This window comes from Monodelphis domestica, chromosome 1 (assembly GCF_027887165.1).
Source record: "Monodelphis domestica isolate mMonDom1 chromosome 1, mMonDom1.pri, whole genome shotgun sequence".
NCBI lineage: Eukaryota > Metazoa > Chordata > Mammalia > Didelphimorphia > Didelphidae > Monodelphis > Monodelphis domestica.
In genome coordinates, this window is record NC_077227.1 from 151418322 (window position 1) to 151443853 (window position 25532).

Genomic DNA, 25532 nt, shown 5'->3' on the forward strand with positions numbered 1-25532 from the left:
ATTTCTAGGAAATGAGGAGAGGGATTAGTGTAGGTCAACAACTCTAAGAAGAATCTCTGTGAAGAGATATTAGATTCCTGGGACTTTTAGTTAGAAGGTTTAACTTTAGGGTTATCCCATACCATTCTAACCTATTCTCTTTAATTAAACCTATTTTCCCATTTTACTGAGTGGTCTGTGTATGATCTCAGACCAGGTTCTGCCTGGTCAGTGTGTCTGTTAGCCTTTTAACCCACAAACTACTGACACTGGCCCAAAACAATCCATTCTTTCACATCCTCAAAATCCCTCCCTTTTACAATAGGCAGAGATGGGGTAAAAAACACTTGAAGTAAGAAATTGACATAGAGATACATAATTAGGAATGTGTAAGAAACGAAGAGTCTAGACTGATTACATGGGGGGAAAAAAGCAATTGGAAAGGTGACCTGAAATTATTAAATATACTTATTGAGGACATGTAGGTGGCCCAGTGGATTGAGAGAAAGGTCTAGAGACAGGAGGTTAAAATCCAGACTTAGACACTTCATCAATGTGTTAAATTGCTTAATCCCAATTGCCCAGCCCTTACCACTCTTCTGCCTTGGAATCAAATTCTAAGATAAAAGGTAAGGGGGAGAAAGAGTGAGCAAGAATGAGAGAGACAGAGAGGGAATGCACACATAATTTTTTAATTGATATTTATGGAAGGATAAGGATAAGAGGTATACAGGATGAAAAGATATGTATAGGATGAGATCTACAGATAGAAAAATACAAATCCATTCAAAAATGACTATAACATTCTAACAATTTTAATATTATCAAATATATTAAAAATAAGCTGCAAACTTACCACTGTCGACTATTAGTATGTAATGGTAAATAAGGTCTATATTTCCTATATGGAGCATTCCTAACCATATAATCCACTGATTCCAGAAGATCAATCATACTGAGGTACTATCAAAACAAAAGCAATAATTAATTGATCATATACATACAGACAAGCACTAAATTTTATTCTTCAGCTGCCAAACCAATTTCCCAAATAACTATACCATGCTCTGTTAAGGTCCAATTCTCTATCTTTTTATGTCACATAAGTAAACATAAGCTTCTGAAAGCTGTGCTGGGAGAAGACAAACCATGATAATGTTCCACTGTAAAAGACACTAGGTAGAGGTTGTTTTTTGTCCTGATATCTAAAGACCAACCAAGGTAAGTCTGTAAAAATTCATCACCAAAAGGTTGGCTCAGTGATTACTTTTCTGACCCTTTAAAGGAGGTTTTTAATCTGCCTGAAGAGAATACCACCACCAGTAAAAACATGCATCTTCTGAAATGTAGGTGTCATGACAGCCCTATAGAAGAGAAACAGAACAGAACTACTCATTTAGGGTCCTTAAGCCTTCCTCCTCAATTTCTCAGACTCTTATTCTTATAATTCTAATCCAAACAAATATCTGGTCTAGGTTAAGGAAAACTTATTCAAAAAAAATTCTGCCTGCATGGGTGCTCCTTATCCTCAAGGGTTCAATACTCAGTATTTTCCAAGGAATGCTCTGACTTCTAAAGGGTTCAAGACATACATGGAAAAAACCCTCTAGAAACTTTGATACCTGGGAACCAAAAGATTAGTATACAATTTGCTATACCTTTTTAAAAAAAAGATTATAATGAATAATAGCTTTTTAATTTTAGTCTAAATTTTAAAAAAAATATATGAAAACATAAAATTTCTATGAAATATTCAAAATATCTAAAGCCATATTCAAGATGAAGAAATAGGCAGCAAAGATTCTGCAACTGATTAAGAGCAAAGAAATGCCCAACTACCTCTTCTTACCTGAGGCTTGGTCAATTCGATAGCAATGTTCTGTACTTCTACATTGCAATCAAATTTGGGTGTTTTGAGTTCAGTTTCTGCATGAGGATTCATATAGAGTTTTGCAGAGGCTGATATTGGCCTGAAAACTAACATAACAAATAAAGTCACAAGATGTATTTATGCCATGGTAAGTAAACCACTGGAAACAATATGAAATAAAATAATAAATTAAATGCTGCTTAAAACACCAAAATGAAAATTATAAAAATAGATTATTATTATCCTCAAAAAAGCATCTATATGTCTACAATATTTATAGGCAACCATAAAACTAAGTACAATATAACAAACCAATGATTTGGCTTGGTATAGAAAGAGGAAAAAATATAGAGTTAGTTGGCTTCAAAACCCCAGCACACTGCGTGGATGTTCTGTGGGAAACTATAGAACATAGAAAAGTCCCACAAGATAAGAAAGCATAAGGCCTGCAATGTTCATAATGGGAGGAAATGTACACTTTGAGATCAGAAATTTATCTGAGTATGAATGGATACAAGTGGAAATTATATAAACATATGCACATAAAATTAACTCTTAATTATTGAGGAGGTATTTAATAAGTTTTCTGCTCTCATGTGACCTACCATTTTGCCATTTACTATTTAATTGTTCATTGTGAAATTTCTATCCAAGGGGAAATGATGAATAAAACGGAATTCAAGTCAATGTTGTGTAAAACTCAGCAATAAGATCACAAATAAAATTTGTTAAGTTCTGCAGAAATCCTTGAAAAATTAATTTGAGCTAAAAATAGGATTTAAAATATATGCTATAAATGTGCTAACTACTGGCTTATCTAGAAAGTAATTACATATGTCATAATTCATTATCGTAAATATCCTATCCCATTCACAATTTGCTTCTTCCATCAGATATATTTCCAAAGTTGCTAAAGTCAAATAAAAAATTAAATTGACAGTTAATATATCCACAAAATAGCAATTCAATAATAATAAAAATACAGAATTTTTAAAGGTAAACTTCAATAATGCAAAACAATTTTAATTTTTAAAAACTGTTTACTAGCTATTTTTCATTAATAGTAGAAAACTCATAATATACCATACAGCTAAAATAACACACAATTAATTTGAATGAAGTTGAGACTTTTATAATCTGGGAACTCTTTGAGGCAAACTTGACACTAAGAAAAACCATAAACAATTTTCATTTTAAAAAATCAAAAGGAGGGGGCAGCTGGGTAGCTCAGTGGATTGAAAGCCAGGCCTAGAGATGGGAGGTCCAGGGTTCAAATCTGACCTCAGACACTTCCCAGCTGTATGACCCTGGGCAAGTCACTTGATCCCCATTGCCTAGCCCTTACCACTCTTCTGCCTTGGAACCTATACACAGTATTGATTCCAAGACAGAAAGTAAGAGTTTTTAAAAAAATCAAAAGAATAAATTATTCAGTATAGTGGTGCTAGCTACTATTTCTCAAAGCTAAAAAGAGACAGTACTTAAAGACAGTGAGGCTGTCAGAGGCTACGTTTAGTTCTAATCTTTTACTTTTCAAGAACAGAAAATATTAGAATGTCATCAATAGTCAACTAATTAACTATTCCTGAACAAGAATCTCACATCAAAGTGTTCATTTGACCTTTACTTTGTTTTCCCAGGAAATAACAGTTGTAGGCCTAACTTCTGGCCCTCAAAGCGAAGATACTAGTCTCCTAGGTCTTAGACAGATACTTTAATATAGGTAAGACCAGAGACCTTCAGAGGGACTATAAGCAAAATCTTTGCTTCCTGATCCTGTGCAGTTGAGCTTGAATATCTGGCTATTCATCTGCTCAACAAGAAAGCTTAAGCCTGTGGAAAATGATTCCTGAACTACACCCCTTCAAACATTCCCAAAAACACTAGGAATGGGTTAGGTAGTGGGAACTGGTTTCTCTGCCTGAAAGTAGACCCTCTTCCCTTGTCACTTCTATACCCTCTAAGGAGAAAGAAAAAAAAAAGACAGAGGAATGGAAAAAGGCAGTGGGACAAGTGATAATAATAGTCAAGTAATGGTTACTATAACCCCCCTCTAGTTTTTTCCCTGGAATATGATTACTGAACTTAAAATGTTATCATCAGATTCTCTATCCCAGGTATACTTGGCCCCTCTTGCCTCATCCTGCTTTATTTTGATTACAGAATCTACTCCTTTTTCTCCATATACATCACTGTTCCCAACCTATACAAAGCTCATCTGTGAAAGTAAAGACTTAATAAAAAGAGATGGATGGGTCTGCAGGAAGTCTTCCCTCCTTAGGCATGTTGATTATGACATTCCACTTCTATGAAATGAACTCTTTTCTGCTTTTTAGTGCTGGCAAGATGAGACTCTTGGCCCAAATCTAGTCCATCTGACCAATCCTTTTTCTTGCCAAGAGGAGGAGCTCACACTATCTAGTTTTTATTTGTTCCTACTCTCCAATTCAGAGTCCCTAGGGTGCAAAAGGATCAGTACTTCAGTGACCTGGGGCTGGGATAGAGCACAGGGTTGCTCAATTCAGGAGAGAGATCTCATAACTCCGAGGTGGTCCTCAGTCATAGTCCTGACTCAAATGAAAGATATTCAAGTCCTACAATGCAAGTTATTTAGGACAAAACTGGAGAGCAGTTAGAGAAGTGTGGAAGATGAAGACAGGTAGAAGCAGATAGTATACTTTTACTGGAAAAAGATTCTTCTAAGGTCCTACTTCAGATTAATTCAAGTAAATATTTATTAAGCACCAAGAAAAATTGCTGAAGTGAAGAAATTGTGACATTTATTATCTAGAAAAAATATAGCATTACATAAATGGATTGATTAGGCAGTCAATAAGGATTTAAATCTTAACATGAAAGGACTAAGTGAAATCTACTTCCCTCCCTTTGGCAGAAAGATGGCAGATGATCAGTGTGGAGAAAGGCATATAATTCATAATGTCAAGCATAGCCAATGGGTTGGTTTATTTTTAATTGATAAATCTAATTGAAGTGATCACTGGGAAGTAACATCTATATTCTTTTTTTAAAAGATCAGTAAAAATTATAATAAAAAATGATGCAAAATGTGTGTTGGTACCTTTAAATGGCATATTTTTTAATAATCAGTTCCCATTCAAATAATCAAAACTTTAATGTCCAAACATTGAACCATTTTTAAGAAGCTAAGATACCAAAAAAGTAAAAAAAACTTAGTTTTCCATTTCACTTTACTTTAACTACTATCCATAAGTATGTTTAAAAGGAATATTGTAAAAATAGTAATATAATCAGCAAAGATATAAGATTAACTATTACTTACTATATTGATAGCTTGGAGATTTACTTCTACTGCTACTGGAAAGGATTCCACTTTTCAAATGATCCTAACCAATGAAAAAAAAATTTTTTTTAATCGAAGTAAAAGAAATATTTATGTACATATATATGTATATGTGTGTGTATACCTATGCATCATATCCTGTCATATATATACATAATATATTATGAAAGGCAGAAAAGATAAGAGAACTTCTAAAATTTAAATATAAAACAATAGATCTTTATTTTCTTTTAGAACTTTTATTTGAAATTTTTTTCTTAAGCACAACTAGGTGGCTCAGTGGACTGAGAGCCAGGCCTGGAGACAGGAGGTCCCAGGTTCAAATATGGCCTCAGATATTTCCTAGTTGTGTGATCCTGGGAAAGTCATTTAACCCCCCTCTGCCTAGCCCTTATCACTGTTCTACCTGAGAACTAATACACATGATTGATACTAAGATGGAATGTAAGGATTTTAAAAAAAATTAAAACAATCTTTACTCTCCTTTTTGGAATCCAGAGATAAATGCAAAAAACAAATTGCAGATTCATATTTTGTTAGAAGACCTAAAAAAGTAGTTCTAAAATAATTCTAAATTAGAACATTTTAAAATAGAATGGAATTTCCATTGAATTTAAATAGCCATATTTTAAAAATATATACAGATAGTACATATTAATTCTCAAAATATTTCAATAATTATAATTTATATCTACAGAAAGATCAAAGAATTAGAACTAAAAGGACCTTGAAATATATATCTGTGAAAAATGAAACTATATCAGTTTAATCCTTATCTATAAAAGAAAATTTAGACTAATTCATGAACAATACTATTGACTCTTTTTCCTAAGAAAACTAGTCTAAATAAAATATCTTTTCATAAATAATTATGGCAAATAATAAATGAAGTAAGTGAAAATGCTCATATCTTTTAAAGTTGGACAAGTAGGATTAGATATATCAAATCTGAATTAGCATAATTTTTGTTTATAATAATTATTTTCATATTGGGAGATAAAAATTATGATATTAAAAATCCCCAATGCTGTTTCTTTAGATTTTAATTGACGTTTCTAAGTTAAAATTACCATATAACTACTTTTTTTAATTTTCTACTAATATCTTCTGAAATTTGCCCAAATACTTCAAAGATATTTAAGCTACTTAGACTCAACAGTTTAAGTCCTCTGTCTATCAATGTACATCATAATTCCTCCGGATACTAAGTATGTAAGAGATGCTATGGCCAAGAAATTTATCATTCTGAATGCCACCTGATGATGAGTTTGGCTATATTGGTTGTCATACAAAGAATACTTGAACATACAAGAGGAACAAATGCATTACAATCTGCACTGCTTCAATGAGATATGAGAGCTACTGATGTATTTAAGTTCTCAAGTATATGTCTAGCCAATAAATGCATAAAGTGAATTACCAATATCTGTTCCTTGGATCCCCGGTAACATGTATTACAGTTTACATTCCAATAGGCACTAAGACTATCAAGGCGTACAAGCTAGGAAAGAAAAAGATTAATGCCACCAGTCAGTTAGAACATTGTCTTTTCTTAATAACTGTCTTATCTTTGAAAAAGATATGGAAGAAAATTTAAAAGATTCTATTCAATTTATACTTTGAAAACTTTCATGAAAAATATTGTATTAAGGAAATCTAAAACAAAATAGCTGTGGAGAAAATACATTTTACATACTGAGAAATTAAGACCCTAAGAAGTTAACTGATTTTCTCAGGCATATAAAGAGTAACAAAATCAGGGCTAAAGCCCAGATTTCCAGTTTTCAGTTCAGCATACATTCTATTAAACCAACATACCAATAAGAGACAACATAAATTTTCCTACATTAAGAAGTGAGAAAATTCATCTCTAATACATTACTTTGTATATGATCTTTGCAGCTTCATTTAATATACAAGGAGTCCAATTTTCATTAGCACTCTAAAGAATGAAAAGAAAGACAAAGTTAGAAATCAAAAAGATATTCTGAATATAAAAAATGCTTAAAACTTGAATATGTTTTGTTTAAAATATAAGTTAAAAAAATCGGGACAGACATGGATTCTTTTCTTAAGAATATAACTGTATTGTCACTTAACAGAAAGAAAAAGTAAGATAGCTGAACTTTTTTAGTTATTTTAACCAGTTCATATTTATAGAATTTTTTATAGAATAAATAGAATATTTATAGAATATTTTAAAATATTTATTATAGCAAAATTGTCAGATTTATCTCTTCCCTTCATTTTACCTGCAAAACTGGTTTAAAAAAAAACAGGTAATCACCAAGAGGTGATTTAGTAACTTCATTATTAAAAAATTTAATATATGGCCTCTAAAAGCCCATTAGCATGAATATACTAAAATATGATAGGTACTAATTCCACCAAAGACAAAAATGAGAAATACGACTATCCATTCTACAGAGGAGGCAATATTGCTCTTCTTTTCTTTTTTAAAAAACCTTTACCTTCTGTCTTAGAATCAATACTGTGCATTGGTTCTATAAAAATGGAGATTTAAACCCCAGACCAATCCCCAGAAGTCCTTGGTAATTCCTAGAATTCCCTGTAATTCCACCAGAGATACCCACCTGGGCTGAGAACAAAATTTGTATTTAAACTGACTCTCCGCCTACTTTGGATCTCTCTGCTTCTGCTTCTAAGCACACATGGCTCTCAAGATGTAGTAAGTAAATTGTGAATGGCCTAGTGCACTAGGCATGTGCCTTCTTATTTTGTATTTCTTTATCCTTGATTTCTAATAATCTTTAATAAACCTCTAAAAATATAATACTATTAGTAGAAAAACTAATTTAATTGTTACAGTTTGGCTAACCACGTCAGTTGTGACGAAATACCCTCAATCTTCTTAACTTTCCTAAATCTTTTCTCTACCGTGACTAAGTTCAGCTTTTAATATCTACTGCCTAGATTTTTTTTTAAGTCACGTTTCTCCAAGATGCTTTTCAGAAAAGCCTCTTGACCTGCCTGCTTCTGCAGCTCCCAGCTCCTGCTCCTGGTCTCTCTCTCGCTCACCTGGCCTAGAGGATCCCGACCTGCCAGCAACTCTGGCCTCCAACTCTGATGGCTCATCACCCCAGGCCTAGCCCCAGGACCCAGGCTATTAGTAGCAGATCCAATTCCTTCAGGATTAAAAACCAGCTGGTAAAAAATAGGGGTGATTTTTCCTTAGGCTATGATTAGCCTCCATGTGGCAGGAGGCACTGGGGGAGGAGGGAGGAAAGAGGAGAAGAAAGAGACTTTTCCAAAAAGGAACTTACAAGCATGGCTACTTTAAAAGGATATCTTTTGACTGTATTGATTCTTTCACTTAACTCACCTGAGAGTCAGGAGAGGATTTCAACTCCCTACAATTCTTTGGCCCAAACTGAAATTCCTAAAACCCACGCTGACTATGGGGAAGCAGCCCAGTGGCTCAGTGAATTAAGAGCCAGGCCCAGGGACGGGAGATCCTGGGTTAAAATCTGGCCTCAGACACTTCCTGGTGGTATGGTCCTAGGCAGGTCATTTGACCCTCATTGTCTATCCCTTACCAATCTTCTGTCTTCTGACAATAGGCATCTAAATGGATAATTAAAAAAAAAAAACCAAGGAGACTGGAGGTTATATTTTAAGGCATTTCAGACTCCAGTGTTTTATAAAAATCTCTGTATTCTATTGCATTTATTGACTTTTGTTTAAGATATAGCTTTGTGGTTTTACGTTCACATATTAATGTATTCAATACTATTCTGTTACATTGAATCATTTTAATGTACTGGGTTTTAACGACTGTTAAATTCTGTTGCTTTCCCCCTATAATTACACTGAACAAACATTATTGAGTAAATCCATATAAAAACAGCTTTTCTATTTTTGACTTTGTAAATTGTCACATAGAGGAGAGATGGACTCCATCAGAAAATTGCTACAATTGTATAACAACCTTTGGGAAATTTAATGAGCTAAATATCTCAAATTGATTTTAAGGGCTCTTTAGACATGATTTTTAGAATTTTTCTTAACAATCTCTGGTCATTTTGCCTGCCCCTAACAGGAGATAAGGCCCATCCATTTTATAGCTGAAGTGAAATACAATTATAATCCCCAACTTCCACATTTATAAAAATGTGAACAGAAGCTGGGAAGTTAATCCCAGAGCATATAGTACCCCTGGATGGTTCCCCAAAAGTGGAGCATCTCTCATTTATAACTCTTCAGCTCACTTTACCCAACATCAACAGTACAGGGGTTTGGATTTTTCCTAGATTCCTCTGCCACATTTTTTGTAATGATAGCTAGATTTCTTGATGATGTTCTAAACCCAAAATGAGTTTTACTTTGTTTAAAAATGTTTACCAATGTTGAAAGATTTGCTACGTTTGTAAAAATTGTGACAAATATCCATCAGTTCATAGGCTTTTAAAAATGCCATACAGCAACTCATGTGAAATATGATAGTGGGTTTGTTTATTATTGTAATTAACTGGACTATTGAGAATTTTGGGGATACTGATACCTACATATATGTACTACTGTTCTTTATTTAAAAAAACTCTTAGAGAGATGCAAATCAAAACAACTCTGAGGTATCACCTCACACCTAGCAGATTGGCTAACATTACAGCAAAGGAAAGTAATGAATGCTGGAGGGGATGTGGCAAAGTAGGGACATTGATTCATTGCTGGTGGAGTTGTGAATTGATCCAACCATTCTGGAGGGCAATTTGGAGCTATGCCCAAAGGGCGACAAAAGAATATCTACCCTTTGACCCAGCCATAGCACTGCTGGGTCTGTACCCCAAAGAGATAATGGACAAAAAGACTTATACAAAAATATTCATAGCTGCGCTCTTTGTGGTGGCCCAAAACTGGAAAACGAGGGGATGCCCATCAATTGGGGAATGGCTGAACAAACTGTGGTATATGTTGGTGATGGAGTACTATTGTGCTAAAAGGAATAATAAAGTGGAGAAGTTCCATGGAGACTGGAACAACCTCCAGGAAGTGATGCAGAGCGAGAGGAGCAGAACCAGGAGAACATTGTACACAGAGACTAATACACTGTGGTATAATCGAACGTAATGGACTTCTCCATTAGTGGCGGTGTAATGTCCCTGAACAACTTGCAGGGATCCAGAAGAAAAAAACACCATTCATAAGCAAAGGGTAAACTATGGGAGTGGAAACACCGAGGAAAAGCAACTGCCTGAATACAGAGGTTGAGGGGACATGACAGAGGACAGACTCTAAATGAACACTCTAGTGCAAATACTATCAACAAAGCAATGGGTTCAAATCAAGAAAACATCTAATGCCCAGTGGACTTACGCGTCGGCTATGGGGGGTGGGGGGGAGGAAAAGAAAATGATCTTTAACGAATAATGCTTGGAAATGATCAAATAAAATATATTATTTAAAAAAAAAAAACTCTTACTTTGTGAAATTCATTTGCTTGTACTCACAGTGGATCATGGCCAGATATGAAGAGGAAATAAGTCTCATTTTTGGCAAGAAAGTCTTGTATTTTATATTTTCTTAGCTGACACAGTGTGTCAATGATTATAAGCTATATTTTTATTTTTAAAACTCTTTTATTATATTTTTCTTGCATGTGCAATATACTATTTCAGTCTTTTATTTTTTCTCTCCTTTTTATATTTGAAGCACATGTCACCAGTATTACGGTTTTCTTTAACTTTTTTTTGCAGGAATATAAGTTTAAAATACATTTGCTATAATGTCAATGCATGCCCCAAAAGCTTGAGACTATAAAAATGATGCCACTAATTGTTTAAAAAAAAATTATGGGACTCTGCTTAATGATTCTGTCTTATTCCAGTACAAATAATACAAAAATAGCCATTATACAGGGCCAAAGAAACCAATCCAGGAAGGATTGATGCACTTCTAAGCCAATACAAAGGACTTGAACGTAGTGTGAGACTCAAGGTTGCGATGCTTAACATACATTAAGACGTAGGCCTTCCTTGAATCCACACTCTTTCTGAAAATACTTACTTGTTTATATCATTTTAATTGGGCCCTGATTCAAGGACCTGTTATAGATTTATTTTTACTTTATTTAGAATTTTTACACATACAACTTTGATAGTCTATATTTTCATCCAAAAATTATCTTTTTTTATTTGGATTTTTCTGATGTCTTTTTAATTTCTCTTGCCAATTGATTCATATACCTCATAACTCAGCCATGTATCCCTAAATGATCCCTGTGTTTTTCAATCACCCTTTTCAAGGGGGAATGTAAAAATATTATTATTTTAAATTGCAAAGTTAAGATTAAACTGGCAGCAAAGCAGTCCACATTTTTAACAAGTTTGGCAGGCAAAGGAAAGAGACCAAGAAAAAATGGTAACTGGGGACAGCTGAGTGGCTCAGTGAATTAAGAGATAGACCTAGAGACAGGAAGTCCTGGGTTCAAGTCCAACATCAGACACTTCCTAGCTATGTGATACTGGGTAAATAACTGAACCCCCATTGCCTAGTCCTTATCACTCTTCTGCCTTGGAACCAGAACACAGTATTGATTCTAAGATGGAAGGTAAGGTGGAGGAATTTTTAGATTTTGTTTTAAAGGGGAAAAGATGGGGTAAAAAATAATAGGTCAAAAAGATTTTTTTTACATTAAAACATTTTAAGAGTTGATGGAAAATAAGAGGCTAAATATTTAAGAGGGAATAATAATGTAAGAAAAAGAATATAGTCAAGAAGACAGGAAGAGGTAGGAATCAATAGGACAGGTAGAGGAATTAGCCTTAGAAAGAATGAGATAGATGAGGATGAAGAAATTCTATTGTTGAGAGTAAGAGGCAAAGTCATCTGCTAATAATGAAGGGGGCAAAATAATCAGATTGACTGGTTCAGAAGTAAGGAAAAGATTTCAAAGAGCCATTGTGCAATGAAATTCAGTGAGGAGATAACAAGGGATTAATGAGCAAGTGAAAGGATCTAGTTGAAGTCTAATAGCATGAATTTACATACTGAATGAGAAAAACACCAAATTTAAAGCCTAACTTTCCCCTTTAAAATTCTAAGACAAACAAAAAAAATTCAAGATTTACCATGTCTATTCATATTATTGGGTTTTTTTTAATATATTATAAGGGGGCAGTTGGGTGGCTCAGTGGATTGAGAGCCAAGCTCAGAGATGGGAGGTCCTAGGTTCAAATGTGACCTCAGATACTTCCTAGCTGTATGACCCTGGCCTAGTCCTTACCATTCTTCTCACTATTGATTCTAAGACAGAAGGGTTTAAAAATAAAATAAAATAGATTATACAAGTAGAAACAAAATATTATATAATTTACTCTCACAATGACCAGATAAACCAGAAAAATGTCCTGGAATCAAAGTAGCTATAGCTGATAGTGTAATTTTTTATGGCTTGCACCTCAAAGCAAGATAAGAACAGATAAAGAAATGTGAATATGATTAATCACAATAAGTTCCTTTCACAATACTAGTCACAATCACAGACTAGGGGAAATCATGCTATAAAGAAATGTATCCTCTGAAAAATATGGGGGAGGGGAGATAAATAGGAAAAAAACTGGAAGAGAATATAACCATAGATTTATTGGTCATATTTGCTTATTAAAATTCTTAACTTATGAACAGAAAATTAAAAATGATAACCATTCTGCAAATATCTTTCTGAATCAAAATTATCTATCTATTATTTCATAATACAAGAATATTTAACAAAGTTTTAGACTTCTGTACATAAATACCATAATTTTAAAAATCTATAAGTTATATAAAACTATGTTTCTGCTCTTTCAAAGATCTATTGAAATTGTTGATAGCATTTGTGTAGTGAGGTTTGTTTTTCCTTTCAGATAAATGTGTCAACTTCTCTATTAAAGAGAAAAAGTAATAGTTTCAGGCTTTTGGTATATATTAATTAAAAATGAGAACCAATGAGGTAAAATCTTATTTCCTTAACAAGTCAACCAGTTTAATACATACCTCTATACATACATACCTGCAATAATTCAACTGGTGGTGGAAGCTTGATATTTTTTGTTTATATTTATCTATGTCTACAGCTCAAAACATATAATATTATTTTTTAATATGTCAGGCTACAAAAATTTAAAGGGGAATTTTTATTGCAACTTTAAGCAGTAATTCAGAATCACTCACAAAGTTACAAATGGCATCGCTAGAAAGAGTTAACTTTAAGAATTAGTTTTTGTTATAAGGGACCGAAGCACTTATTTCATTTGTTTTCATATCCCCAGAGCTTAGGACAGTGCCCTAACATAGAGTAAGCACATAATAACTGCTTGGTTATTGATTTAGAGTAATGATGAATACTTTTATGATTTTCTTTTTCTTTTTATAAAAGCCAATTCAATTGTTCAGAAAAATGTTAATCTAACATGATATAACTCTTTTTATAATCCTCTGATTAAACTATAAAAACATAGTAGTCATAAACATAAAAATGGTTACAGTAATCTACAGGTGCTATAGATAATTCATCCCCTGTCTTTATGAGAACAATTTATATATTCCATAAAAATTATTGAAATAAAATTAACATTACCAAAAGACTAAATTCTCCCAATGTCACTCCCAATGAGAGAGGTCGTTTTGGATCAGTGACCTATCAGGGAAGAATATAAAGTATACAATGAAATATACAACATTCCAAAACAGAATAGCTAAGTGTATAAACAAAGTATGGATAGTATAAGCAAGAGAAAGTACATCCTAAATAAATCAAATTTGACATCATAGGTATCACTTAAATTTGGTATAGTAGAACTTCTGATTAGACTACAGCTAGAGAAGCTGATGCCTTACTCAAAAAGAATAGGTTTGGCCTTATATAATGTAGGAGGAGGGACTGAGATTTTTTTGAAAAGTAAGAAAGGTAAAAAAAAATTTTTTTTAAATAGGATAGGTAAAAGTTGGGCAGAATAGCACTAATATAGTCATGGGAGAAGCATTAAGGCAAGGAACAGTGGAGAGAAAAGCTGACTTAATACTATCATCCAAGTTTACTATGGACCATCTGAACATAAAGAGAAAACAAACAAGAGTTTTCAAGAAATAAATAACAAACCCTGGTGCAAAAACATGATAAAGTAGTAACAAGGGTCTTTAATTGTTAAGAACATTTTATCAAGGCAAAAGCAGAGCAGGTAACAATTTGTTGATTTGTCTTAATGATAACTTCATTCTTTAATCCACAAAATAATACTTTTGCTTAGTCAAATTAAAGAAAAAAATGCATTTTCTAATATTCACCAAATGAAAGGGGATAAAAGACATAAAATTATACAAGGTATCAGAGGAAAGCTCTTCTGGAATTAAAATTTGACCACATATAATCCACATTCGGAGCAATAATTTGCCACATGTAATATATATATATACAAATGAAGATCTAACAACATAAAGAAAATTTAAAAATTGTTTTTTAAATATTCATGGTCTAGTAATCCTAATTTTTAAAAAGCCATTAGCTAAAAATACAATTTTAACTTATAGAGCCATAGCTTTGATTTATTTTAAAATACTTATCAAAAGCATAGCAAACTGAACTTACATCATCTTCATACTTAATATGAATATCTGTGATTTTCACTTGAACATTTTTTATGACCTGAGTCGCCAACTTTTCCAAAAATGTATCCTTTTTTTCTTTCTTTGGTTTATCTATGAGAAAACAGAGAAATAGTAAATAAAGTTAAATAGCTGGCATGCTAATATACAATGATGATAAGAGTTAATACAGTTCAAAGAGAAAATTTTTATAGCACTGGTGGTTTCTAACTTCTTTTTTGTCATATAAATATCAACTGCAAATTTGACATTATTTTTAAACTGTCATAAAATTTTAGGGAGTACCTTCAAAGAAATCAAACATAGCAATATATCTATAAAAGTGTGTATCATAAAAAGGTGCATGTACCTACCTCTTGAGCGATCAAGACCTTTAAAAGGTTTCTTAAAATACTTTTTGTGCTTTTTACGTTTACGTCCTTCTCAATGGAAGCATTTTTGTGAGAAAAGGATACAAGTTAAGTTAGACTACAGAACAGAAAAGAAAAACAAGAAGAAAAGACAGATTTCTTCCTGACTGTAAACCTCAATCCCCATTTTACCTCTTTCAAAATAGGCTTCTACTACTCCATGTACAAATATACATTCTAAAGCCCAGCTACTATTCAGCTATCATTTTAAACATATTAAAATATACTGCCCTTTGAAACTATTCGCCCACTTTAACCTGAACATGCTAGCAATACTTTAGAAACAACACATCAGTGATTCAGTGAAGAACCATTAGGAAAAGATGCAGATAGATATATGTTTGGTGCAGAAGTCAGCTGAGCATAAGTAAATTAAATTTCTCATCATTTCCTAAGAACAGAATGCTTACAGTATATTAATTATATTGTTCAACAGCATTAACTCCTTACTAACTTCAGAAAAGAGGAAGAAGCACCTATAAGCAAAGGAACAACACGAAATTGAGTACCTAAAGAAACTACAAACTAAAATTAATTTTATAATAATAGATTGGTTCCAGATTTCTTTAATATAGATTAGATTCATGTTTTAGCAACATAAAAGAAAAACTCAACTAACATTAGCTTAGATTTTAAATCACTTCCTCAGATTTGTCTTGTCATTTGTTGTATATTTTTTCTTACATTTAAAACCAAGATATCAAAATCCTTAAAACTAAATTGCTGAGGGCAGCAAGGGTGGCTCAGTTGATAAGAGAATCAGGCCTACAGACAGGAGGTTCTGGGTTTAAATTTAGCCTCAGATACTTCCTAGCCATATAACCCTGAGCAAGTCCTTTAACCCCAACTGCCTATCCTTTGTCATTCTTCTACCATGGAAGTGATAATCACTAGTATCACTTCCAAGACAGAAGATGTTTTAAAAAATAATGATAAATTACTAAATAAAAAATTGATTACTCAGTTCAAAATATTCAGTAATACAAGACAATTTTTGCTCATATTAGCAGTTCCTGACAGCCTCCTTCACATTCTTGTACCTGCTGAAGTTAACCATAAGAAAAATAAAAGGCAGGTTACATGAAATTTATATATAAGAATATATGTAAATCTAAAATTGCTAGCAAATTTATGATTCATTCACTCTTTGATGTCATACTAAACTGAAATAAAACTAGCATTCAAGTGAATATATTGTAAACCTAACCAAATACTTAAGTGTCATCTTCAGCAAAATAATCTTATTTAATAGTCAAGAGAAGTAACTCTAGCCTAGGAAAAAGTCATCATAAGAAAGCTTATTTTTAAAAAGAAATCTAACTACTAAGGTTTTACTATGCATTAAAATTCCAGTAACAATGCATAAGGACACTTATTAAATGCTATCTATTACTATTAGTAGATATTAAAATGTTCCTATGGAATTAATTTGATCTACCCTACTTACATCCTAGAAGAATGTGGCAAAATTATCTATCACTGATTGGGGGCAAAACAGGCTCACAGCTTATCAAAATTTTGGAGGTAAACACTGCACTAATGTAGACTCGTATGCTATGGAGTCCATATTTTAAATGGTTGCTACACAATCTAGACCTACTGTTGATGATCTATCATGCTTGGATTTACTCCAAAAACACATCTAAGGAAGGTCAGAGCACTTTTCTTCAGTTCTCTGACAAGTACATTGTAAGTTGTTTAATCTATCATAATGAAACCAAATGTTAACCATTTCCAGTTAGTTCAGTAGTTTCAGCTATATCTTTTAAAATACTCAAATTTTTCTTTGCTATTTAATCAAACTTAAGAGATGTACCTTACTTTACATACTTATTTCTGAAAAGTTCTACATAAACTAGAAGTTGTTAAAGTCACCTGTAATTTACAATGTACCCAGGAAATTTATTATATAAAGTAATATTAATTCTTCAGTAAATCATCATCCTTCTCTGCTTTTTGTGGAAAGCCAGATTTTCATATGAAGGATGAAAATGGCTTAAAAATGTAACAGGTGTCCTTTTCCACATCATAACTTTCTTTACTACACTTTCAATATATGCAAAAGAAATTAAATGGAAATTTGAGAGGAGTTTTGCAGAAGCCACAGACAACATGCAAAGACCATCAGATGACACAAAAAAACCTTTAGAAACCATATAGCCTAAGACCAAATACCTAACCCAAATTTTACAATAACGTTCTGTAAACAACTCATAAAAGAAAAAAAAAATTCATATTTTTTTCTGGTACAAAGGAACAGTCAAAAAAGTTTGCATGGATTTTCCAGATAATGGGGGGCACTGTGTCCTTAACCCTTCAGGATGTGGAAGGGATACCTATACTACCTGTTAAGTACAACAAAAGCCATAAACTAAGATTCTGAAATTCCAAAAGGTACTTAAATAGCATTAGGTCAGTAGTACAAGCTCACAGATCAGTGAAATGATAAAATTATTTTCCTATATTATCTAAAAGTGCATCTCCACAATAAATAGGCTTTAATTCAAAAACATAAGCATGAAAAGGCACTTATTTTGTAATTAGAGAAATATAATTAATCATGCATACCCACCCGACTTGATGTCCTTGTAAACAAAGTTCTCCAAGCCATATATGAACTCCCCTGAGTGTACGCCTGCATCCCCATGGTAGCAATAACCAAATGTAAGGCATATATAAGACTCTTAAAGAAATTTACCTTTCATTCAATATACAACACATAACTTAAACATAATTATCTGAATCAAGTACCATTTAACAAGAAAACTGAGATGAGATTATATTGAACTAAACTATTTCTAAAAAAAAGGGTTAGTTCAATATAATCTCAGTTCAGAATATTTCTAAAGAAACATTCATGTGGTTCCATTTTAGGTATTTAAATAAAAGATTGAAAAAATTTTATTTCATCAATTTAGGATTAAGATATTCTTCATAATGTGTAATTTGCAAAATCCAAAAAACAGCACATCAACTATGGCTAATATTTACGGACTTTACGAACAATAATCAAACAAAATATGAAGAGGAAAATCATAAACAAATTAAGTGAGCATAGAATAGTATAGATAGAGAACATTACAAAATGTAAAATGAGTTATTTGGGTTATATTAAATTTAAAAGTTTCTATACAAACAAAACCAATGCAACCAAAATTAGAAGGGAAGCAACAAATCGGGGGGAAATTATATAACAAAGAACTGTAAAAAGTGTTCTAAATCTCTTATAATCAGAGAAATGCAAATCAAAACAACTCTGAGGTATCACCTCACACCTAGCAGATTGCCTAACATGACAGCAAAGGAAATAATAAATGTTGGAGGGGATGTGGCAAAATTGGGACATAATACATTGCTGGTGGAGTTGTGAGTTGATTCAGTCATTCTGGAGGGCAATTTGGAACTATGCCCAAAGGACACTAAGGGAATGCCTGCCCTTTGACCCAACCATAGCACTACTGGGTTTATACCCCAAAGAGATAATGGAGAAAAAGACTTCTACAAAAATATTTATAGCCATGCTCTTTGTGGTGGCAAAAAATTGGAAAATGAGAGGATGCCCTTCAATCGGGGAATGGCTGAACAAATTGTGGTATCTTTTGGTGATAGAATACTATTTTACTCAAAGGAACAATGAACTGGAGGAACTCCTTGCGAACTAGGAATGACCTCCAGGAATTGATACAAAGTGAAAGGAGCAGAATCAGGACACTATACACAGAGACTGATATACTAAAGAACACTATCCACATTCAGAGAAAGAACTGTAGGAGTAGAAGCACAGAAGGAAAACAACTGCTTGATCACATGAGTTGATGGGGATATGATTGGGGATATAGACTCTAAATGATCACCCTACTGCAATTATTATCAATAATATGGAAATGGGTCTAGTTCAATGACACATGTAAAACCCAGTAGAATCATTCATTGGCTACAGGAGGGGGATAGAAGGAGGGGAGGGAAAGAACATGAATCTTGTAACCATAGAAAAATATTCTTAAAAATTAAAATTTTTTTTAAAACCTGACAAAGGTCTCATTTCTCAATTTATAAGGATCTAAGTCAATTGTACAAAAAAATAAAGTCATTACCCAATTGATAAATGGTCAAGGGACATGAATAGGGAGTTTTCAGTTAAAGAAATCAAAACTATCCATAAGCACATGAAAAAGTGTTCTAAATCTCTCATAATTAGAGAAATGCAAATGAAAACAATGCTAAGGTACCACCTCACACCTAGCAGATTGGCCAATATGACAATAAAAGAAAATAATAATTGTTGGCAGGGATGTGACAAAATCAGGACACTAATGCATTGCTAGTGGAGTTGTGAATTAGTCCAGCCATTCTGGAGGGCAATTTGGAACTATGCCCAAAGGGCTTTAAAAGAATGCATACCCTTTGACCCTACCATATCACTGTTTGGTTTGTACCACCAAAGAGATAATAAGGAAAAATACTTATACAAAAATATTCATAACCACACTATTTGTGGTGGCAAAATTTGGAAAATTATGGGGTATCTATTAATTGGGGGAAAAACTGTGGTATAAGATGGTGATGGAAAATTATTGCACTGTAAGGATTGATGGATCTGGAGGCTTTCTAACAATAATCAAACATGTCTAAATAAAATCTTTTTATATTTTGGGGGTTTTTTTCTGCATGATAAGAGTGAAAAACTGGAAAGGCAAATTCTAATTTCAATTCTTCCAAGCAAGAATTTATACAATTTAAGTATCCAAAAAGAACAATCATTTATTGAAAGTGAAAGTATTCTATCACTTGGGACATGGAGGATTCAATAAACTAAGAAAAATTATTAAGCTACAAAGATTTTTTAATAGAAATTACATATACTGACTATATTTGATCCAGGAAAAGAAACAAGAAAATGCAATTCTCTCCTCCTTTTTAGAGGTAGAAGACTATGGATGTACGATACTGCACATACTCTCAGACATGGTTGATGTGTTCATCTAAATGAATTGTTTTTCTTTCCTCTTTTAAAAATTTTGTTAGAAGATATGCTCATTTCTCTGCAGATAAGGAGGAGGGAGGGGATAGATTCTAGAATGAAGGTAATGTAAAAATATAGCAATAAAAATTTGATTTTAAAAGAATTGCACAACTCTTCCCTTTTCTGTAAGCCTACAACACCAGCATTTTTATCCATTTAAGAAACTTGAAATCATACTTTATTGAGACACCACTGACCATGAATTTCTTCTTCTCTCTTTTATTCTACATCTCAAATACCCTTAGCAGCAGCCACATTCTCTATTCTTTCACTTCAGTTTCTTTTTTTAGTACTTTATTTTCCCAACTGCATGTAATAACAATTTTTCAAAATATATTTTCCGAAATTATAAGATCCAAATTTTCTTCCTCCCTCCCTTTTCTTCTCTCCCCACACCAGGAGATGGTAAGAAATTTGATCTGGGTTATACATATATTATCAGGCAAAACATTTCCATATTGATCATTGTTGTAAAAGAATATTAATATAAAACTAAAACCCCCAAATAAAAACACAAATAAACTAGAGTGAAAAATAGTCTGCTTTGACTTGCATTCCAACTCCAACAAGAGATAGATAGCATTCTCTGTCAATAAGTCCTTCAGAATTGATCATCACACAACATTTCTGTTACTCTGTACAATGTTTTCCTGGTTCTGCTTATTTCACTCTGCATCATTTCACTTAGATCTTTCCAGCTCTTTCTAAAATCCTCCAATTCATCATTCCTTATTGCACAATAATATTCCATCACCATCACATATCACAATTAATTCAGACATTCCCCAGTTGATGAATATCTCCTCAATTTCCAATTCTTTGTCACCACAAAAAGAACTGCTATAAATATTTTTAAGGTGTTTTCCCTTTTTATCTCTCTGGGATACAGAACTAGTAATGATATTACTGGATCAATGTATATGCAGAGTTTTATAGCTTTGGGAATAGTTTCAAAATGCCCTCCAGAAACATCAGTTTGCAACTCCACCAACAATGCATTAGTGTCCCAAATTTGCCACATTCTCTCCAATATTTATCATTTTCCTTTATTGTCAAATTGGCCAATCTAATAAGTGTAAGTGAGGTACTACCCCGGAGTTTTCTTAATCTACATTTCTCTAATCAAGAGTGCTTTATAACTTTTTTCTATAAGATTATTGATAGTTTTGATTTCTTCATCTGAAAACCATTTTTTGTATCCTTTGCCAATTTGTCAAATGGAGAATGACTTAGTGTTCTTATAAATTTGACTCAGGTCCCTATTCATTTTAGAAATTTGGCCTTCATCAAACAAATTTGCTCTAAAATTTTTCCCCAGTTTGTTATTTTCTTCCTAATCTTGATTATATTGTTTTTATTTATACAAAAATTTTAAAATTCAATATAATCAAAATTATTTCACATCTTGTAATGTTCTCTGAGTCTTCTTTGATCATAAATTCCTTCCTTCTCCACAATGTGACAGGTAAACCACTCTATGCTCCCATAATCTGCTTATGGTATCACCTTTTATGTCTAAATCATATATCCCTTTTAAAGTTTTCTTGGTATAGGGTGCAAGATATTGGTCTATACCTAGTTTCAGCCACACTGTTTTCCATTTTTCTTAGCAAATTTTTGTCAAATAGTGAGTTCTTATTCCAAAATCTAGGATATTTGGGTTCACTTCAGTTTCTAATGAAGAAGTGTCTCTCAGTATTCATCAAAGCCATTTCAAAACAATCATTAAAAAAGATGGTTGGTAGAGCAAGTTGGAACCACACCCAAAGGGCCATAAAACTGTGATGCGACAATGCCACTACTAAGTCTGTATCCAAAAGAGATTGAAGAAAGAGGTAAAGGACCTACTTGTTCAAAAGGAATTATTGTAGCTCTTTCTGTGATAGCAAAGAATTAGAAACTAAGGGGATATCCATCAATTGGGGAATGGCTAAATAGGTTATGATACATGATTGTAATGTAATACTATCATGCCATAAGAAATGATAGAGAGGACACTTTCAGAAAAATCTGGAAAGACTGATACAAAGTGAATTGTGCAAAACCAGGAAAACATTATACAATAACATCAATATTGTATGAGGATCAGTTGTGAATGACTTTAACTACTATCAACAATGCAGGGATCCAAGACAACTCCAAAGGACTCATGATGAAAAATGCTATCCATTGTCAGAAAAGGAATTGATGAAGTCTGAATGCAGATTGAAGCATACCATTTTTTACTTTATTTCCTTCACGAGTATTTACTTATATATGTGATATATGTCTTCCTTCATAAGAATGTACTACATGACAGAACAACTATAAACTGATATATTACTTGTCACCTTGGGGAAGGGAGAAAGGAAGAAAAAAATTGGATTGCAAAATGTCAGAAAGCAAATGTTATGTGCTATAAGAAGTAAGCAAATTAATATTTTTTAACTTGGAAAGAACTACATCAAATAAAGTGAAATAAGTAGAACCAAGAGATTTTACATATTGTTACAGATTTGATATTTGAAGCATAACTTATGAATGTTTATTAGTTCCAGAGAATGAACTGAAAAATGGAAACATGAAAAACATAATCTATATATACTGTTTGCTGGACAATGCCTTCTATGGTATGGGAAGAGTAGGGAGACACAGATGTCTGGAAATAAATCCCATTAATAAATTTTTTTAAGAAAAAAGAAAATATTAAAATTTGTGCAGGCAATTGGAAAAACAATATATAATAAAGTCTTGGGGGGGATAAAAAGATGGTTGGTAAAAGAAAAAGTTACTAGCAAGGATTAGCAGGATTTCAGTAACAGATCATCCTGATTTCCTTTTTTTACAGAATTACTAAACTAACTGATGAGAAGAATGTGATGCACATACTTTGCCCAGATTTTAGCCAGGCTTTTGATAAAATATCTAATATAATTATTGGGAAAAAGATGAAAATGCATAGATTAAACAACAATACAATTAGATGCTCTCAAAACTGGTTAGAGATGGCTAGACTCAATAGAATTCATCAAAAGATCACAAATGGAATATTTCTAGGAGCTGTGCTAAAGCATTGTGCTATTTAACATTTTAATTAATGGCTTAGATAAAGGCACAAATAGTATGGTAATCTAATTTGCATATGATAGAAAACTTGGAGGAAGAAATCACACACACACAAGACAACAGAATCAGTCAAATGATATAGCAGCCAAAAAAATTAATGCAATAAAGGGATGAATAATTAAATATACTTTCCAGGAAGAGGGAGGCATTAGTTACACTATACTTTAGTCTCATCATATCTCACCAAGAGTACTGTGTTCAGTTGTAGATGCCACGGTTTAAAGAATATCAATAAGGTAGAAGATATTCAAAGGGCAAACAAGATGTTTGTGGCTTCAAGTCCAGGTCATATAAGGATCAATTAAAAGAAAGTGGTTAAGTTTAGCCAAAACTTGGAAGTCAGGTATTATCCTCTATTCCTCCCTCTGTCTCACTCCCCATCCACTCCCAATCCAATCTACTATTAACTTCTGTTGATTCTACTTTCTTAATATCTCTCATGTGTTATTCCTTTCTCTTCTGACAGTGTAATATACTGGTACAGGCCCTCAACACCTCATACCTAAGCTTTTGCAACAATTTTCTGGGTTTTCTCCCCACTCAAATTCATCCCCCATTCGGTTAGCAAAGTGATCTGACCAACTCAGACACATTCTCAATTCAATCAACTCTATCCAAAGGCACTCTACTCTGCTAACTCTGAGATCAAATATAAAATCTTGTTTGGCTTTTAAAGCCCTTCATAATAACCTGGCCACTTTCTGTCTTACCAGTCTTCTTTGACCTTATTCCTCTCAATATACTCCATGATAACAAGACAGTCAATCTCCTAACAGAACATTTTCATTGACTGTTTCCCCATACCTGGAATGCTCTCTCATCTCTGTCTCTTGGTGTCTTTCAAGTCTCAACTAAAATCCCACCTTCTATAAGAAACCTTTACTAATCCCTCCTTAAAGCTAGTTTCTTACCTCTCAGATAATCTCCAGTTTATCCTTTATATGATTTGCTTTGAACATAGTGGTATAAATGTTGTCTCCCCATTATACTGTGAGCTTTTTGAGGGAAGGGGTTAATTCTATCTTTCTTTCAATGTTTAGGACAGTATCTGAAAATGGTAGTACTTACTAAATGAAAATTGATTTGCCTTGAAATGACAGCTCTTTTTAAGTATTTGAAAAAATATCATTTGAAAGAAGGATGTGACTTGTACTATTTGGTCCCAGATAGTAGAACCAAGAGTACAGTTAGAAAATGCAGAGGCAAACTTTGATAGTCAAAAAAACTTTCTAACAATTAGAACTAAAGAAAAATAGAATGAGCCACTTTGGTGGTAGTAATGGGTCCCCTATCTTCGGTCTTAATCCTAAAAATATTTAATGTTAATTTAATGTTAAACATTATGGAGGAGAAGTTCCTTTCAACTCAAATTTTGTGATATTAAATAAAAAGGTAATGTGCTATGTGAACTGTGGGGGAAATTTTGTAAATGAGAAATGGCCCTTGCCTACAAAGGGCCTGTTGAAAACTCCCTTCCAAAATTCTATTAATCCTAAATCAAAATTTTAGATTTGGTGAATACAAAAATTTTAAATTCCTTTGCTCATAGTTGTGTAACCATTTGAATAAAAGTAAAGTAATTTGATTTCCAATTTATTGGTGAAATAATTTTATTGAGATTTCAGAGAGTATTTTACATGTTAATTAATTATTGGTAACATTATGGTGCTAATGAGTACCCATAAGAAAACACATTTTGATATGCTTAAATAAACTTTTAAATGTGGTTATGGAAAAGAATATGGGCATTAAGTGGGTAGAATTTAATATGGCTAACTCACTTTCAGTTAAGTCTACAATATTTGAGAATATGCACATTTACTTATGATATCTTTCTAAAAATCATATAATAAAGCATATGGTATCAAAGTAGAATGTATTTTCCAATAAGAACAATATTATAATTGAAGAAACCAAAGTTGAGAACCCAAGAATCCTAATCTCAATCCCAATGTTCTTCTCAGTGTATTATATTATATATCCTTTCCCAGGTTCAAGAAAAGCTAATTCTGTGCCCTACACAGGGTTTGAACATTTCATTTCCCTCTTCCCTCTCCCCAAAGTGTGAATATTAGTTAACATCTTAAAAATTAATTTGCTTCTAGTCAGAAGTACACAGCAGAAGGTGGACAATTAAATTAGTTCTATATATACATAAATTTTTACCAAAAGTATGTGTGGGATGAAATTTGTGCATTATTCCCCAATATACATTTATTA

The 25532-nt window shown here is 32.7% G+C and overlaps 1 protein-coding gene across 4 annotated transcripts in view; it reads right to left on the minus strand.

Annotated features, from left to right (window-relative positions):
• The window catches only part of VPS13C (vacuolar protein sorting 13 homolog C), a 213826-nt gene that overhangs the window by 150372 nt on the left and 37922 nt on the right, over window positions 1-25532 (minus strand). For 2 of the 4 annotated variants that reach the window (XM_056807953.1, XM_056807961.1), the window contains exons 6-14: window positions 17757-17819; window positions 15128-15193; window positions 14758-14867; window positions 13750-13809; window positions 7054-7113; window positions 6592-6672; window positions 5151-5214; window positions 1829-1956; window positions 836-942 (exon numbers count right to left, since the gene is read on the minus strand). In XM_056807953.1, the coding sequence (XP_056663931.1) occupies window positions 836-942; window positions 1829-1956; window positions 5151-5214; window positions 6592-6672; window positions 7054-7113; window positions 13750-13809; window positions 14758-14867; window positions 15128-15193; window positions 17757-17819 (739 nt within the window). The remainder of the gene's footprint in view (window positions 1-835; window positions 943-1828; window positions 1957-5150; window positions 5215-6591; window positions 6673-7053; window positions 7114-13749; window positions 13810-14757; window positions 14868-15127; window positions 15194-17756; window positions 17820-25532) is intronic. The other 2 variants (XM_056807955.1, XM_056807969.1) reach the window with 1 other exon arrangement.